The 17,413-nt window shown below is 56.3% G+C and overlaps 1 protein-coding gene and 1 long non-coding RNA gene across 4 annotated transcripts; one reads left to right on the forward strand and one right to left on the reverse strand.

Moving 5' to 3' along the window:
* Positions 1 to 396: 396 nt before the first annotated feature.
* Positions 397 to 14,523, reverse strand: CLK3 (CDC like kinase 3). 3 transcript variants are annotated; one of them, XM_004017854.6, is made up of 13 exons: positions 14,476 to 14,523; positions 10,443 to 10,594; positions 9,548 to 9,764; positions 7,639 to 7,735; positions 7,296 to 7,362; positions 4,940 to 5,056; positions 4,165 to 4,331; positions 2,858 to 2,952; positions 2,632 to 2,761; positions 2,300 to 2,382; positions 1,683 to 1,762; positions 1,440 to 1,530; positions 397 to 806 (listed from the first exon to the last, which is right to left on the reverse strand). In XM_004017854.6, the coding sequence occupies exons 2-13, from the start codon at positions 10,592 to 10,594 to the stop codon at positions 630 to 632; spliced, it is 1,473 nt and encodes a 490-aa protein (XP_004017903.1). In that variant the 5' UTR covers positions 14,476 to 14,523; the 3' UTR covers positions 397 to 629. The 3 variants fall into 3 exon arrangements, with proteins under 3 accessions (XP_004017903.1, XP_004017902.1, XP_027812986.1); XM_004017853.5 differs by having other exon boundaries at positions 14,433 to 14,523; XM_027957185.3 differs by having other exon boundaries at positions 10,443 to 10,617; positions 14,433 to 14,523.
* Positions 14,524 to 14,575: 52 nt separating this feature from the next.
* Positions 14,576 to 16,656, forward strand: LOC132658085 (uncharacterized). Its single transcript, XR_009597096.1, has 2 exons — positions 14,576 to 15,215; positions 16,155 to 16,656. It is a non-coding gene; the product is annotated as an uncharacterized LOC132658085 (long non-coding RNA).
* The last annotated feature ends 757 nt before the right edge of the window (positions 16,657 to 17,413 follow it).

The following is a 17,413-nucleotide window of genomic DNA, read 5'->3' on the forward strand; positions in this document are numbered from 1 at the left end:
CACTGGATCCCCAGCCCTGAGAACCTGCCTTGATCCTCACACTTGACCTCAACAAGCCAGTTATTGGGCATACACAGCCTGACGTCTCGGCCAGAGACAGGGCTGGAAGGAAAGGTAAAGCTGGTGGGCCAGTCTTGGCATGTTCTTTGGGGCTGAGAGGCACAGGGGCCAGCAGGGAAGCAGGTGCAGGACAGGCCCAGGTGCCTTTCCAGACTTGAGCAGGCCTACTGCTGCTCTCCTGGGCTCGGGGACACCCGAGCTGCTGGCTAGCCTTTCCGGGCCTGGCCCAGTTCACACGTAGCTCTCCACAAGTGGCACCGCTAAGAAAGACTTTATTAATAAGGTAGGGAGGGGAGAAGGCAAGGAGCCTGGAGATGGACAAACTGGTACCAGGGGTTACAAACAGTAAGAAACACTTTATTATAACTTTACAACATATAAATAGCTTGGGTCAAATCTGTGCTTTCTGGCAGCTGGGCATCAGGTCTCCTCCCCTGCAGGCTCCTGCCTTCCTTCACATTGCACTGTTCACTGCGTGGCTCTGGCCCTGGGGCCGGTGGTAGAGGTTGGAGGAGGGGCCGGGCAGTCCAGTCCCGCTCTCCATCTCCGGTGCAGTGGCTGCACGCCTGTCATCTGCTTGGGTTGCGGCTGGTGTGGAAGGACCGCTCCTCAGGGGTCAGACCAGCAAAGAAGGGGTGCAGCAGGGCCTCCGCCAGTGTGATGCGCTGGGCAGGGTCAAATTCTAACATCCTCCTCATCAGGTCAAACAGCTGCACGTGCTCCAGAGTGTCTTGGAGCATGTAACTCTGCTCAGGGACACAAGGTGCCTCAGTGTGATGGCGGGCCGTGGGAGGCCACAGCTGGTCCCCTTGCCTCTGGGAAGCCTTGCTGCATGGCTGAGGAGGCAGCATGCCCCCCTGGAGGACGACTACTGCCCTCCTGGACAAGGAACAGCTCTTTGCTTTTCGCGCCTACAATCATGTCTGCTCTGAACTTTGTCAGGCTACCGGGTATCTTGCTGACTTGATGCCTCTGCCCCCATGTGCAAAGTTCTGACAGGTGGGTACACAGCCCCTCTGTGAAATTCACTTGTCCAAGCACCAAATGCAGTTGACAGAGGCTTCCTGGCCATGTCTAGGTCTTCCCTCACCCTCCCCTCAGTCCTGCCAGGTGAGAAAAAAGGGAATGGGAAGTAGCAGGGTCTCGGATATCTGGCTCTTCGGATGCCCCGATTACATCAGAGCCACCCTGTGGGGAAGGGGAAGAGCTAAGGGCCCCTCTAGTTCAGTTTGCAAGAAGCCTCACTGCCAGCACCTGGCAGCCGTGGGCACAGGCTCCCACAGAGCTGGAACGAGGAGGCCATTTTTAGCTGTCTGGCCTCTGCCCAGTGCCTGGGGTCTCCTTGGCATGAGTTGAGCTGAGGGAAGCCAGAAACTGACCTTCAGAGGTTTGCAGTTCTCCTTCACATACCGGCCGTCAGAACTGTTCTCATCCCAAACCAGGCCCCCCTTGTAGAAATATTTCTGCTTCCTGAAAACAAAAGACAGGAAGGGTGGAGTCTTAAAGCCAGAAAGAGCAGCAGCGCAGAGAAGAGCAGCGAAGCAAGGCAGGGGACCCTGGCCTGACCCAGCAGGAAGGTCTGGGCAACAGCTCAGCCAGGTCACTCCGAGACACATCCTTACCTTGTCCGGTGGATCATGTGTGATGGGATGGGCCCTAGGATCTTCTCCATCATCACCAGATGCTCTCGGTTCTCGTGGGTCTGTGGAAGGGTGAGGGACACAGCAAGTGGGAATCATGACAGCCTCCACCCCCTCAAGGTCCCTCGGAGAATAAGGGATAAGAAAGACAGTCAAGGTTTCTCCCTGCCCCAGGAGGTGCAAACCCACCAATGGGATAGCAGCCGCAGCCCTTCTGATGTGGTGGCAGCCTGGGACCAGGGAGGAAGCCAGCCTCTTCCCTCAGGGTGACTTCTCGACCCTTCCAGTGTGCTGCATGAGGACTCATTCTGGCTAGTTCCTCCCTCTCCCCAGAAAGTGCCCTGCCCCGGCCCACCTCCATGCCCTCACTCACGCTGTGCCCCTTGCCTGGAACACTCCTCCCACCCCAGTTCTCCGTCCCTGATGACTGACTGCAGGAGTCCCTGAGTGTTCCAGCTACCCTGACTGACCTCTTCCTTCCCAAGCACCTACAACCCTCAGGAGTCTAATCTCACAGCATGCTGATGGGTGGGTGGGGGTCCCTCCCACACCAGGCCTCTGCAGCTTAGGGTTGAGGGGTGATGAGGGAGAGGCCTTACCTGGAAGAGTGTGAAGCCCCGGTAGTACTCAAAGAGAATGCAGCCGATGCTCCAGACATCGCAGGGCTGTGCCCAGCCCAGCTCTGAAAGCCAAGATGGGGTGGGCTATGAGACTCAGCTCTGTGCTCCCAGCCTAGAGGTCACAGGGCAGCTACCACGCTGTCTGGCAAGACTCCTGGCCCAAACCCAGTAGAAGTCCCTTTCTTAAGACCAAGTCAACAACCACAGAGACTCAAGCCATGGCTCCAGGTGTGGACAAGCACCACACTCCCTGTTTTCATAGCTTGCCAAACAGTGCCTGCTCTATTGGGCTCGGAGCTGCAGTCACTCACCAAGGATCACCTCAGGTGGACGATAGTGACGGGTGGCCACGATGGTCGTGTGATGCTCATGGTCAAAGGTAGCACTGCCGAAGTCAGCCACTCGGATGCTGGTGTTCTTCACTGACTTCTCCTCACAGCTCTGAAGGGCAGGGAAGGGGAGCCAGGTCAGAAGTCTGCACTGGTAGGTAACCGACTCCTAGAACAGGGCCTCAATCTTTACCCCACCAATAAATACCTTGTGCTCATTGTAGAGGGTTTCAAACTCAGAATTCACAAATAGGATGTTCTCTGGCTTCAAGTCTGTGTGGGTCAGTTGGTTCTCATGTAGAACTGGGGGAGCAGGAGAGGAGGGAAGCAGACACTGAAAACCTGGGCTTCCTCTCTGGCCCGCCTGCCAGCGCTAGGCCAGCTCCCTCCTCCAGAGCCAGCCTGCTGGAGCCCTCAGCCCCTAACCCCAGCAGTGGCACACTGCCTCTGCCAGGGCTTCCCTCTCAAGGGTTCTCTGTACTTATGAACTCAGAGGGTTCTAATTCTTGAGGGGGCAGGGGAGATGCCTTCCATTTAGAAAACCTCCTTCCATCTGTCTGCAGGGGACCAGGTCTCTCACCAAAGCTGCAGGATCAGTCTTGGGGTGGTTCCCTCTCCCAAGCACCTGCTACATAATTTGCAAGGCCCAAGGCAAAATGAAAATGTAGGTCTCCTTATTCAAAAGTTACTTAGAATCTAAAGATAGTAGTAGGAGAGCATTAAACCAAGCACAGGGCTCCCTATGAAACAATGAAGCCAGTCCTGCCTTTCTCCCCTCATCCCCGAGCAGGGGGACGTCTGCCTTTTCCCTCCAACCCTGTCCCACCGATGGTTGTACCCTGCCATTCATCACTTTTTCCATCTGGCACTCGACCCCCCCGACAGTGTAGCCCGTCTCTCTTTACATGGGCCCTCTCTTCACCACAGTGAGCTGCAGCACATGCCAGGCTCTGTGCCAGCGCTGGGTGGCTCACCTGGCTTGGAACGCTCTCCCCAGTCCCGCCATCTATGCAGACCCTGCTAGTCTAGCTCTAGGTCTAGCCACCTTCTCTCCAGTGAGCCTTTCCAACCTGTTTCAACCACTACAAATCCTGCAGCACTGAGCACAGGTACCACCTTAAGAGACTGGCGGACAGACGGGAAATGATGGTGAGACATGGTGTCTGTGTGACAGGATCTGTGGGTGGGATCTACCAGGTCAGTCTGCGACCTCTTCATCTTATGCAGGAAGGTAGGCATGGGGATGGTACGGGGCTAATCCTAGAGCAGCTCTCTCCCTTCTCTTCCGGAGAGCCTGGGGTCAGAGGCCAGCTCCGCAGGCCCCTGGAGGGGACTGCAGCCTCTCCGTCGTCACAGATTCCTACTTGGAGGCCTTTCAACCAAAGGGGCCCTAGTGTCTCGGGCCCAGCAGAACAGTCAGCAATGTGTTGGAGCACCTGATGGGAGGGCAGGGCCACCAGGTGCCTCTGCTGCAGACAGGAGGCTCCCCCTGCTCCACTTGAGGTGGGAACTTACATCTAAGGGCGTGGCAGAGCTGGTAGGCCATGTGCCGGACATGTGGTAGAGGGTAAGGCTGGAAGTTATTCTCCTTTAGGAACTCAAAGGTGTTCTTGCCCAGGAGCTCAAAGGCGATGCACATGTGACCGTGGAAGTTGAACCAGTCAGACATCAAGACGCACAGGCTGGAGAAGGACGGATGGGGCTCAGGGTCTGTGCTGGGGGCTGGCTGCCCACCTGCTTCCTCAGGTGAAGACAGTCCCCACTCCCTCCCAGGATGCTGGGTCACAGACAGGATGCAGATTCACAAAGAGAAAACTATGGGCACAGTCCCTGCTCTCAGAGAGAGATGGCATAACCAGGCCACTCCACAGGACAAGTGCCCTCTGCCGAGCTTCCTGAGTCTGCAGGGCTCAGCACAGTGCTTAGCGGAGGGGAACGCTCCGTGTCTGTGTGCTCCTTCGGATATCTCTGACTACATGAGCACCCTGAACAGTTTTGGGTTTATATCTTGTCTAATGCCCACCACAACCCAGTGAAGCCTCTAATTCACAAATGCAGGGCAAGGAGGCCACCTCAGAACAGAGAGCTGGTTGCAGTGGAGCTTAGACTGAAACCCAGATGTTCCTTCCAGCAAGACTCACTCACCGGACTCCCCTTGCTCTGGCTGTTGGGAGAAGGCATGGTGCCAACCCGGCAAAAGACACTGCTCAGTCCCAGTGGGTCTGGGCCACTGGACCGGACACACACTGACCCCTAGGAAGCTTCCCACCCATTTCCTGCCGACACTCACAACTTGTTCTCTTTGTCCTTCTCCTTGATCTTCTTGAGAACGTTGATTTCTAGCCGGGCGGCCTCCCGGTACTTGCCTACGTTGCGGATGATCTTCAGGGCAACCTGAGACTTCCCTCTGGACCGGGGAAGGAAGCAGCAGTCCTCATGAAAAGGTATGCAGCCCTTCCCCCACCCTCCACCCCAACCCAGCGACTCCTGGCAAATGCTACTTAGGACTCCAGGAACAAGGCTGCCCTGAAGACAGCAGACTCTTGATGCCCAGCCTGCCCCACACAACTCCAGACCTCTACCTGTGCAATACGAAGCTGCTGTTGACAACCGTGCCAGTCTTAGGTTTTTATGATCTCAGCTGCTGCCAGCCCCTGGGTGGAGTGGGCAGAGGAGCAGAGCCCTATCCTGCTGACCAGCACCAGCCCTAGAGCTTGCTCAGTTACCTGACCTGGAGTCCAGTCAGTCCTGACCCTGGCTAGGCCACCCACTCAGAACCCTCTGCTGCACCTGCTGACTTTCCTGAACACATCACCAACTCTACACAAACTGCTCCTCCTGGGCTTCCAGGAGGGAGTGAGAGCCTGGCAGGAGGGAAAGGTGCCAGCAGAGGCTCTTCCCCTCACTGAACCCCAGGACCGATCCCTCAGTGAACCTCTTGGCCCCACCTGCCTCAATACCAGCCATGGCATTTGTCAGAGACCCTGAGTGCCAGGAACCCTTATTTAGTGTCCAATGAGGATTTTAATAACTCCTGCTCCACACCTCCCACCTTACCCCCAGAACTACCCCTGTATGCCACGAGCAGGTGCCCAGCAGAGAATGACTGGGGCGGTTAGGCTACCAGGCGCAACACTCTCAGGAAGGGAGAGCCAGTGCTCATATGCCCAGTGGGAAACCAGAGTGATAAGCCCTGGCCCACAAGGGTGTGGCCTAAGGCCTCTGGGAAGCTGGCCTTGGTGCCAGAAAGGTTCACAGGTCGAAGGGCAGAGGCATTTTCTAGAACACCGTGCATTTTTCTCATCCCATTTTTCCAGATTTTCAGGGTAGGAAAGGACCTCAGAGGAAAAGCCGTAACTCCAGACTCCTGGAACAGCATCCCTTAATAGCATTCCGACCCTTGAGACGAGCTCATCACTTCCACACAGCTACTGCCAGAGTTGGGCGGCCCTTCCTTATGTGGAACTGAATTCTGCCTTCTCACAACAAGCCCACTGGCCAACTCCCTCTGGACTCGCTAAAGGTTCCCTGAACTCTGGGCCTGCCCTTTAGTGACTTCAAAGACTCGCTTCCCATCTGGCTGCTCAGAGTGACAGCACAGAGAGCCCCAGGCGGCACAGCTCTCAGATCTGCCACCTCTACCACTGTATACTCTACATGTCCCTAACTTCTTGGGCCACAAGGGGTCTGAAGGGTGTTTAAATGGGAACTGGGTGCCCAGGGAGGCTTCGTTGGTAATAATCACCACCTTAAATTGGGGTCACATGGCGGGCTGAATTGCTAGGTTTAACTGTCCTTTCCAGGCACCCCTCAACATGGAAGCGCCAAGTACAGCAGTACCCAGGCTCCTCCATTCGAGAGCTGGGGGATACAGGCGGACCCTGAGCATATTTCTTCATCCCTAAAATCATACAAGAGTCACGTACAGGCAACACGTGGCTCAAATGAGACAGCAAGGACACAAGCACTTTCTGGCCAAAGTGCCACACCAAAGAGAGGCCATTTAAGGCTCAAAGGCAGTGGGTTCGCAGGCGGCAGCCTCCCAGCCTAAGGGAGAGGAGGCAAGGGTTCTGGTCTCAAGGAATGGCAAGGGACAAAAAAATTTTTCACTCTTCAGTCTATAAGGGGGCAAGGGACCCCCAGCAGGATCCCAACTCACACAGGTGTACCCCTGCTCTACCCGAGCACACTCTAGCCACGCTGCAGAAAGCAGCAGCCCACTTGGTGAGAAAGCCCAGGGTCTTGCTCCTCTCAATGGGGGCCTGCATGACCTCTCAGGCAGACCTCCAGACGGTGGAGGCTCATGCTTGAGTTGGACTCAGCAGTATGCCCAAACCCCTGCCAGGCCCCTAAAAAGAGCTCATAGGAAGCAGATCCAGACCATGGAGGGGCCAGGGTTTTGCCCTGTTCTGATCACCACAGCCCTGAGGAAGTGGGGAAACTGGAACAGCACCATTCAGTGACCAACAGTTCTTAGGCAGAGATGCCACACGCCCAGGAATCCCAGGAATTTCTCCCTATTTTAGGGGATCAGCAAAAACCCAACATGCACAGGAGTTTGGTGCTACTCTTCAGAGAGAAAAAGGTTAAGCTCTGCCACCACCTTCAAGAACCTCGGGCCAGCTCTTCCCAGGAAGAGAGCTCACCTGGCATGGTCCAAGCACTCCACCACCTTGCCAAAGGTGCCTTCACCCAGGTTCCCCACGATCTCATCTAGGAGAGAAAAGAAACAGGGCATGAGAGCCTGGAGGACGGAGGGCTGGCAGCTCCTGCAAGTTCACAGCATTCAAATTCTCAAAAACATAAAAGGTTTCTTTCTCACTGCTACACTCTTAAAAACAGAAGTTGCTAGAGTCTGTGTCATTCAGGCAATTACTGGTGGCCCCTCTAAGGCACCACGCGCAATAGCGGCCCCTCGGGCAGGAGAGGTCTCGTCTAACAAGGGGGATAGAAAGTAGAGAGGTAAAGTTTTACGAAAGGTGGCTGTACATCGCTCTTGGAGCCAATCGCCGATCCGGCACACCAGGTGGCCCTCCTTGTCATCTTCCACACTCCGGCTGCTGCGCTTACTGCTCTGTTGGCTTCTCTGCATGCACCGCCCCCCGAAACGCCATCCGACCAATCGCATGGTAGGCGGTTCCGATTGACAGATTGAGGTGTCAGTCAAAGGCAGAGGTGGAGACGGTGAGGAGCCGGTGGGTTGGTTGATTGGATTTTCCAGATCCCAGCATTTCATAAGGCACACAGCATATATAACGATAGGGATATTGCAAGGGACACGTCAAGACACAAACTGACTTCAAAAACAGAAAAGTAAAAACAGCTACAGGTATGTAAAGAAAACTCGGACATTATCTAAAAGAAAGGCGCCGCAAATGCTCAGAAAGACGCCCAGCCTCTGCCGCTAAGGGGCCGGGCCATGTGGAGAGTCGCAGGCCTGACTCCCTCCTCCACTGAGTCTCCCCCTCCCGGCCCTCCCGTGTCGGCTTCAGCCAGGGTGAAGACGCAGTGAGAAGGGTGCAAGAAGACGGCGGGCCGAGCCTTGGTCAGATCATCCAGAACGGTCAGAGGCCACTCTGGTTCAGCTGCAGAATGCCCAGTCTGTCTGCCCACGCGGTCCTGCACACACCCGACAGCTGCCACCTGCCCCTAGACAGCATCTGTGGCCAGACTCAGCATCACCAGCAGAACCAGCCTTCCGTCGGCAGCCCTTGCACCACCAGCCTCGAGCAGAGAAGGAGCGCTGGATCCTCTGGGCCGGCCTACTCTCCAAGGCCTACCACCACAACGGCCCACACAGGCCCCAAGCCAGCTCCTGCCCTGGCCTTGGCACCGAGGCGACTCACAGGCCAGACCCAACTTGAGCCTCATGACAACAAAGGGCACCAAAAAGAGAAGAAGCAGAGCCACACACCTGTGGCAGTGTGCAGAGAGGGCACCAGGCCATGCCGTGTGCCCAGTCAACCCTCAACCCACGGCCACTCAGAGAAGTCACGGGAAAGCTCGGCAGAGAGACACCTGGCCCCCCTCCACTGCGGCACCACCACTCCTCGGGGCCTCGAGGCCGGGAGCCAGGGAGCCAAGGCAGAGGGCTGGGAAGGGAAGACAAGACGGCATATACCCTCCAAGACACAAACTGGCCTTCCTTCCCAGAGAGCTGAGCGCAGAGCAGGATCCTGGTCTCAGCAGAGATCTGTACAACACTCCGCAAGAAGAATGCTTCCAGGCCCTGCTCTGGGCGTGTGACCTGCAACTGGACACGGCCTGGAGCTGGGGCCTTTCTGCCCCGCCCCACAGGCAGCTCATCCCCCTCGCCTTGACTGCCCCTCACATGAAGAGGCTAGACTGAAGAGGGCAAGCCTGAAGGTCAGAGGGCAGGTCCCAGTCCAAGCTCACTGACGGACGGACCCAGCCCTCCACCCATGGGCACTCCAGCCTCCAGGCCTCTGGTGAGGGGTGTGGAGAGGAGACTGCAGAGGTGGATGCAGTCCACGCCAGTTAGAGCACTCAGCTGTGTGGCGGGGCAATCTCTGGGTGGGAAGGACCAGGTCAAACAGCTCCAGACCACATACCAGCAACCCTATTAAGGATCCTGAAGAAGTGACCCTGGCCACTCACACACGTGGCCTGTGCCTGGAGCAGTGTGGAGACAGGGAGGCCAGAGGCCAGCCAGCGCCGGAACCAGAACCCCTAAGTTGCCATTGCCAGTGGGCCAGAAGACAGAGGAGCTGGGCCCCTGTTCAGCCCTGCAACTGGACCAGACAACACATACACACACACACACACCAAACGCGCGTGCATACGGCTGGCAGTACTCACCCAGACCAGCCACCTGAGAGAAGGCTAGAAAGAGACGAGGCCTTCAAGCCCCAGCCAGCACACTCTGGCCACCACTCACCGAGGAGGCGCTGCTACAAGACCTGGTGCGGCGTTTGTGACAGTGGTGGGCATGCTTGCGGGTCCGGTACGGCTCCCTCTCCCGTGATCGCCGGCGATGATGGCAACGTGAAGATCCATAGTAGTCCTCTCCAAAGGATGGGCTCCGGTCTTCACACCGGTATGTGTCGCTGTCACGGTGCTCCCGGTATCTCCTCTGGTAGGGCAAGCGGTCATGGCTGCCAAGAGTCACTGGTCAGAATTTCCTCCCCCCACGCAGGCTCCTGCTGCCAGGCAAAACTTGTGGTGGGGTGCTTGCAAAGGGCTCACAAGGGTCGTCTTTTGGAGCAGAGGCATCTGGACTATGGGAGGTGGGGAGGGGGAGCACATGTATGTGAACTCCAGTCTCCAGACCTGGGGCTCCTGAAGGCATCCTTCCAGGGCAGCAAGAGGCAGAGCATGGGGGGTGGGGTGGGGGGCCAGGTAGCGTGGCAGAGGGCCTCTGAGGGCTCCCCTATCACAGAGCTCTCGGTGGCCTGCTAAGACTGTAAGTTTGGCCTAGGGCTGGAGATAAGACCAGAGACCAACCTCTGGAAAGGGCTGAGATTATGTTCCTAACCCACACTGAGGAAGGCTCAGAGGTCAGGAGGGGAGATGCTGGCCTACAAAACAGGGGAACATGTTAGGAGAAGGAAGACTCAAAGACAGACAAAGAAGGGGTGGCAGGATGGCGGTGAACAAAGGCCAGGGGATGCAGCTGAGATCAGAGGAGGAGACGGGAGAGGGCAGGGTGGTGACCCAGGTGCAGCCAGGCAGAGGCGCAGCCGCCTGAAGAGGCCCAGGGGTCACAAGCCTCCAGACCATCTCCCCAGCCCAAGGGGGAAGGGGTCCTCCCTTCCCACCTAACTCCCTCTCACCTTCTAGACCGAGATCTCCGTGGCGGCGGCTCCCTTCGAGACGGGTATCGCAATCTCCCTTCGTGTTCCCGACTGTAAGACCGCCTCCTCTTCCATCGGTAGCTCAGGTATGGGTCTGGCTCAGGGGAACGGTATCGCTTACAGTGATGCATCTGGGCCACGGAAACAGAAAGCCCTGCTGAACATGCAGCCAGCCACTGGGCTGCCTAGGCACTCCTGAAGAGGCCCATTGTTCTGTTTGGGGGCAGCCCCTCCCAGGGGTTTATGAAGTGATGAAGAACTCTGAGGTCACACTGGTCAAACAGCAGACAATGGGTAACACCCTTCTCTACTGGTGAACAAACAAACAGCTGCCTCCCCAGCACAGCTTTGGCCTAGTGGCCTGAGCACTCAGGGAACCAGGTGAGCCAGGACCGGTGTTGAGGCCAAATGCAGGAAGGGGCTGGTGAGCACCACCACAGAAGACCCCCGGGGAAGAAAGGGAGCCTCTCATGCTCAGCTCCCTCCTGCTCGTCTGTAGGGTCCTAGGAAAGGCCTGTTCTGTTGAGCCAGAGGTCACAGTCAAAAGGCTGCTGGCAGGGAGCCAACACGCAGGAGCAAGGGGTGAAAGACCTCGAGTTTGAGAAGCCAAGTTGCCTGGTTGAGGCCCTGAACGGTACCCCACTCAAGGGAGTCAGGACTACAAATCAGTGTGAGGAGCCACAGGCAGAAATGAGCAGGCTAGTCCTCGGACAAAGAGGGGCCCCAAAACATTCCCGAGCCCACCTGAGGGTCTGGTCAAGCAGACATGGGGGTCTATGCAGCCCTTGTTGGTCTAAATTCAGTCTCAGAATCAGCAAAGATGCCAGGTGTCTTCAGAGCAACCAAGTTAGTTGCCTGAGGCCTATTTCGCACCCTTACACCACCTGCCACTGGTGCCATGCCCAGGCAGTGCCTCACCCCCAACAGGACCATTATTGTTCCCTCTTCTAAATCCCCTGCTCCAGTACCCTCTTCTGTGCCCATCTCAGGAGGAGCCAGAAGGCTGTCTGTCTGACAGGCTCTATGTTCACAGAGGCAGGCCAAAAGGGCCCCACCCCATTACTCCTAGTTCAGTGGGAATTTACATTCACCACAGGAAATTGCCAGGTTGGTTCAGCCATGTGCTATGTGAGGCCAGCTCCCCGTTCCACCCATACCCCAAAACATGACACTGCCTCCTTGGGAGGGCTCGGTCAGAGACTGCAGCCAGCCTCCCTCCCAATCCTTCACTTGGCCATAGTCAACCAATGGTGGTCAGTCCTGGGCTTGCCTGATGAAGCACATTTTTGGAAAATCCATTGAGGCTGCCCCATCTCATGAGAAGGGTCTGTCTGGAGGAGAAAAGGATGGAACAGCTCTCCTTGAATGAGCAGGTCACCAAAGCATATCTGATAAAACACCTGGGAGCTTTCCTGGGATCCCAAGAAAGTCACTGCCCTCAATCTCCTGGCTAGCAGCTGTCTTCTGCCCTCCACCTGAAAGTCTAGGCCCCAGCAACCCTTGAATACTGGAGTGGTTGCCATGCCCTTCTCCAGGTGATCTTCTCCACCCAGGGATGGAACCTGCATCTCTTACATCTCCTGCATTGGCAGGCGGGTTCTTTACCACTAGCGCCACCTAAGGACATTTTAAAAGTCCCTTCCAAAGAACCATAGGGGAGAGAGCTCTGGGTAGAAAACCCTGAACAAAATCCCAGTGCTGCTGCTTACTGGTCTCTTAACCTTTTACAAATCACTCAAAACCCTAAATATTCTGTAACAGCTCAAGAGCTCAGACTGCAGCTCTGTTTTGGTTATCAGCAGATTAATGTTTCACTGTTTCCCTGCCATTATGGCTGGGTCAGGTCCCCAAGCAATGCAATGAAGGCAGTATCTCACATCTCACTAAGTGACACGGAAGATGCTCCAGTGATCAGAACAAAGGCACTGCCCATCCTCACTGGGCAAAGCATCAGACCTGGAAGACCTGATCTAGTTCACAACAGGCCAAAGACTCCCTCCTGGGACCTACAAGATTCATGTACAGACACGGTCACGTTAATGGAAACAGCATAGCTTCAAAGTCAGAGAGAAGTCAATCTGAATCCTGGCACTGCCATTTCCAGCTTGTGCCTTTAGGCAAGTTATTAAACCACTGCAACCTTCAGCTTCCTCTTACAACACGGGGATAGCTCTGTGAGGATTAAATTATGCCACCCTGTAAGTAACATGCCTAGTACATGCCTTAAGGTCAAATGCCTAGCACAGGTCTGGGCCCACAAGATGTACTGAAGGCAGCTTTTCACTAACAACATTAAAAAGGTTCCAGGTAACTCTGTGTTAAATGCCTTAAGAGCATTGCATGTGCGCATGCTAAGTCAATTCAGTCATGTCTGACTCTGTGACCCTATGGACTGTAGCCTGCCAGGCTGCTCTGTCCATGGGATTCTCCAGGCAAGAATACTGGAGTGGTTACCATGCCCTTCTCCAGGTGATCTTCTCCACCCAGGGATGGAACCTGCATCTCTTACATCTCCTGCATTGGCAGGCGGGTTCTTTACCACTAGCGCCACCTAAGGACATTTTAAAAGTCCCTTCCAAGGAACCATAGGGCAGAGAGCTCTGGGTAGAAAACCCTGAACAAAATCCCAGTGCTGCTGCTTACTGGTCTCTTAACCTCTTACAAGTCACTCTGGGCCTTGGTTACCGTATCTGGAAAAAGGAGATAACACGACCTCCCAGCCAACTTGGCAAAGGAGAGGACAAGTATAAGAGCTATATAAAACACCACACACAAGGCAATCATAGAGAATATAACTTCCTTTAACACATTCTAGGCAGCTGAAATATTGGAAATACCAGATGCTCATTATTTCCAGCTAGGGCTCTAGGGCCCATTTCTCGTCAATTATCTCTAATTCTTAGACCTCTGCAAACAGATTGTTAAAAGAAGGTAAGGGCCACAATTATGCTCTGGAAGGCTCTGCTCTGCACAATGAAGAAAAAGGTAATGCGAAGAAAACCAGGCAGAGGATGCCAGCTTTTTTCTGAGCACAAGCTTACATCTCATTTGCTGCTCCTGGCCAGAGAACTGGGCTGACAAGAAGAGCAGCCAGCCAGGTCAGCGGCTGCCCGCCCGGATCCCTGCCACCCCAGCGCCCCACGGTTATTTTTGGCTGACGCTGCCCCACCACTGCAACCTCAAACCTGCCACCTTGCAAGCCGCCACCACCGGGTGAAACGCTCCTCCTTTTCAAGGGCATGGAGGAGGGAAGCTGGAAGGCTGCCAACTCCGCTTCGACGGAGCCCTGGCTCAGGCGATTCCCACCCCAGCCCTACGCCAGGACACCCGCACCCGGAACTAAAGCACAGAGACTCCCGGAGCGAGGAGCAGCCCGGGCATTTGTACTGTCAGCTGGGCCTGGCCCCTCCTCAGTGCTGGAGCGGATCCATCATCACAACAAAACAAGCAGGGGGCCTGCGGCCCTCGCTCGCGTCCCTTCCTGTCGCTCGGGTCCCAGAGATCTCAGAGCCCCGTCCCCCGTAACCGCCGCCAGTGGATGCGAGGGGCGACCTGGGGTGGGCGGGTGGGGGGTGGGGGGAGGCAGGCCAGCTTGGGCTCGAATCAAACTCCAAGCCGCGCGGGGAAGGTGTCTGCGAACTAAGCCTCGAGCCAGGGGGAGGGGAGGGTCTGAAAGCCCCTCCAGGGTATTCCAGGTAGGGCCCCGACCCCATTCCGCGGGCAGGCTACAGGGCCAAAACTGAATGGATCTCTGCAGGGGCCTCAGGCCTCTCACGCTCGGACGCCGACTCGCGGGAGCGAGCGGTCGGGGTCTGTGGTAATCACCCTCTGGGGAAGAAGCGGCGGGTCAGGGGTGAGAGGTCGGGGCAGCGGCCTGAGGAGGGCCGAGAAGAAAACGAAAGGGAGTAGCCCGAGACCGAACCAAGAGCCCCGGGACCCACCCCTAGCGCGCCCTCCCCGCCGACTCACCGCCCTCCACTGCTCCCGTCGCGGGCCCGGGCCCCACACTCACGGTCTCCCAGGCTCAAGCTGCTGCTAGGCCCCACTCCCCGCTCCGAGCGCCTCTTCCGCTTCCGGCTCCGGCCTCCGCCCGTGGCAGCCCCGCCCCTCCCGTGACGCAGCCGTCCTCAGCCCGGGCTAGACCTGGCTCAGCCCCGAGGCCGCTCTAACCCCCGACTCGAAGGCTCTGGAGGACCTGTCTTCTCTGTACGGCTCCGAGGAGCAGCGGCAGAACCTGGTTCCTCTAGGGTCGAGGGGAAGTCCTTGACCGCGGTCCGCCCTCCCACCGTGTCGCGTCGCACGTAGGCCCTAAAGACGCTACGGGGGCCCAGCCCGTGGCGGACAGCTCCGAGAGCCCAAAGCTGGAGCCCCAACCCCGCCGGTGCCTGTCTGTCCCTTCCTGCGCGCCGGGAAGAGGGCATTGTTTCGCTGTCGCCTCCGTGAAAACCAGGCGGGGCTTGAGCGCAACGCCTGGCTCCGGGGCCCAGGAGGGCGCTAAAGATCACGGAGACTCGAGCAGACGGTCCCAACTACCGGTTATGTGGAAGAAGCAAATGAGACCTTATTCTTTGTGCAGGTTTTTTATTTTTTTTAAGCCGTGGCGGCACACCCAAGCCCCAGTGTAGGTGCACAGCAGTTTGAGCCGATATCGGACAGTCTTGTACGCGGGGTCTGTGATGATAGGACGGGGTCTGGAAGAAAGGGGATGGTGGTGTGTGTGTCTTTTTCCTAGAGCATCGTTGGAGGATGGCAGTAAGTGGACCAGCATTGTTTCGCAGTTCATAAGCCCCCACCAAAGAAATGCCCTGCGCTCCGCCGCGGCCAGACTGGGCTGCAATTTCGCCCCGAGTCTCTCGCTGAACCTCTCTACCGCGGCTCACCAAAGCCCCGCCCACCTACAGTTCCGCTCTCGGCCAGGGCCGGTTAACCAGGCCCTGTTTTCCAAATGACAAAAGTGAGGTCTGGTCTTTTAGGTTTGCGAGCGTGCGCTCCCCGCCCCCGGGCTCTCGCTGGCGTCGCTAAGCGAAGCGGCCTCTAATTGTCCCCGCGCCACGCCAGGGACACAGCATCTCTGCAGACCCCGCCCCTCCCCGGCAGACCACACCGCGGAAGCCGGGTACCCGCCAGCCCTCTCCCCGGCCCAGTCCTGGTCCCGCCCCAATGAGAGCTGGGCACGCCCGAGACGCGAGGCTTAGCCTCCCCGCCAACCAAGCTCGGCAGGAGCGGAGCCGCCCCCTCGGAGTAAGGAGCTCTCCAGTGTCTAACCTTTGGCTCTTCTTTAAACTGGCGTCTGACGGCGTGGCTCGAGCGAGTGCTTAGTACCCCCAAAATCTCCACTAGTTCCACCATCCCTACTGGAAGTAAACAACCGAAGTTAAATAAAAACGGGGTGCTTGCTATACTGCTGCAGCCTGAAACCGGCTCCTGGTCCCCCTCCAACCAAATGCACCCAACTCCCCAGTATAAAAATTCAGGAACCGCTTCTAGTGTGCAGTTGGTGCCCGAGAGCCTGGAAGCCTGCGCCCCTAGATCCTGGGCCTTTAGGAGTCCGAACTGCCATTCTTGCGTGGGCCTCGAAGCTTGGCCCATGGCCTATGGCCACAACAGCCAGGTTTCTTCTAAGGGTTTCATCCACTCAGTCGCGGTGGGAGGACTCTGATATCTCCTCCCACCTCTTTGTGCTGCCCGCAGATCCTGTGGCTCCTGGAAGCCGGGATCACATTGGCAGCTGAGGGAGGAACAGCTCAGAGAGGTTTCTGTCCCTAGCCCTGCTGTGGGCACCAGGCTCTGAGGGGGTAAGTCGGACCCTCTTCCCACTAGCCCTCCTACCATGGAGAACCCAGGGGAAAAAAACAGAGCTTTCTTTTGCAAAAGTAAAATAGAGGACTTCCCTGGTGGCACAGTGGATAAGAATCCGTCTGCCAATGCAGGGGACATCGGTTCAATCCCTGGTCCAGGAAGATTCCACATGTCTTGGAGCTAGAGCCAGAGCTCTAGAACCCCAGAACTGCAACTATGGAAACCTGTGCACCTCGAGGCTTTGCTCTGCAAGAGAAGCTAAGCAATGAGAAGACCGTGCACCCCAAGGAAGAGTAGCTCCCACTCACCACAACTAGAGAAAGCCCGAATGCAGCAATGAAGACCCAGTGCAACCAAAGAATTAAAAAATAATAAAATTCTTTTCTCTTTTCAATTCCTGGTTATACTTTTGGAGAGGGTTGGCATTATAATTTATTTTTGTAACTTTTTATCTTGTATTAGGGTATAGCCAATTTACAGTGTTGTGATAGTTTCAGGTGAACAACAAGGGACTCAGCCATACATGGACATGTGTCTATTCTCTCCCAGCCAAACAGAATGCGGCTTTTCTGGTAGCAGTATTGAAGGCAATTAACTTAAAGGAGGGCTTCCCAGGTGACTCAGCGGTAAAGAATCTGCCTGCCAGTGCAGGAGATGCAGGAAACATGGGTTCAATCCCTGGGTCGGGAAGATCCCCTGGAGAAGGAAATGGCAACCGACCCCAGTATTCTTGCCTGAAAAATCCCATGGACAGAGGAGCCTGGTAGGCTAGGCCATGGGGTCACTCCCTCTCTACAATCTTAAGTCCAGCAACTGTCCTGCCTGAAATCCTACCTTAGAGCCTCATTCTTTTGTTTCTTTGTTCCTAAAAGAACTCGCACCTAGAAGAAAGAGAGGCAGAGTATCAGGCACTTGAAAAAAGTAAAGTATGGGCAACTCCTTCACCCCTAGTTCACACACCCACACCCCTCATTCCTCCAGTGCTGGATGGTTGAGACCTTGGCAGTGGATGGCTGAGAAGCTCAGGGCCTGGGCCACATGCAGAGAAGGTTTACTCCACATCCTCCACCCCTTAGGTCCAAGCTCTTTCTCAGAGCCTCAACCCATGTGCCCGCCCAGTCTTTTCTGTGCCACACCAAGGAGATGCCTCT

The sequence above is a fragment of the Ovis aries genome, chromosome 18 (assembly GCF_016772045.2).
Source record: "Ovis aries strain OAR_USU_Benz2616 breed Rambouillet chromosome 18, ARS-UI_Ramb_v3.0, whole genome shotgun sequence".
NCBI lineage: Eukaryota > Metazoa > Chordata > Mammalia > Artiodactyla > Bovidae > Ovis > Ovis aries.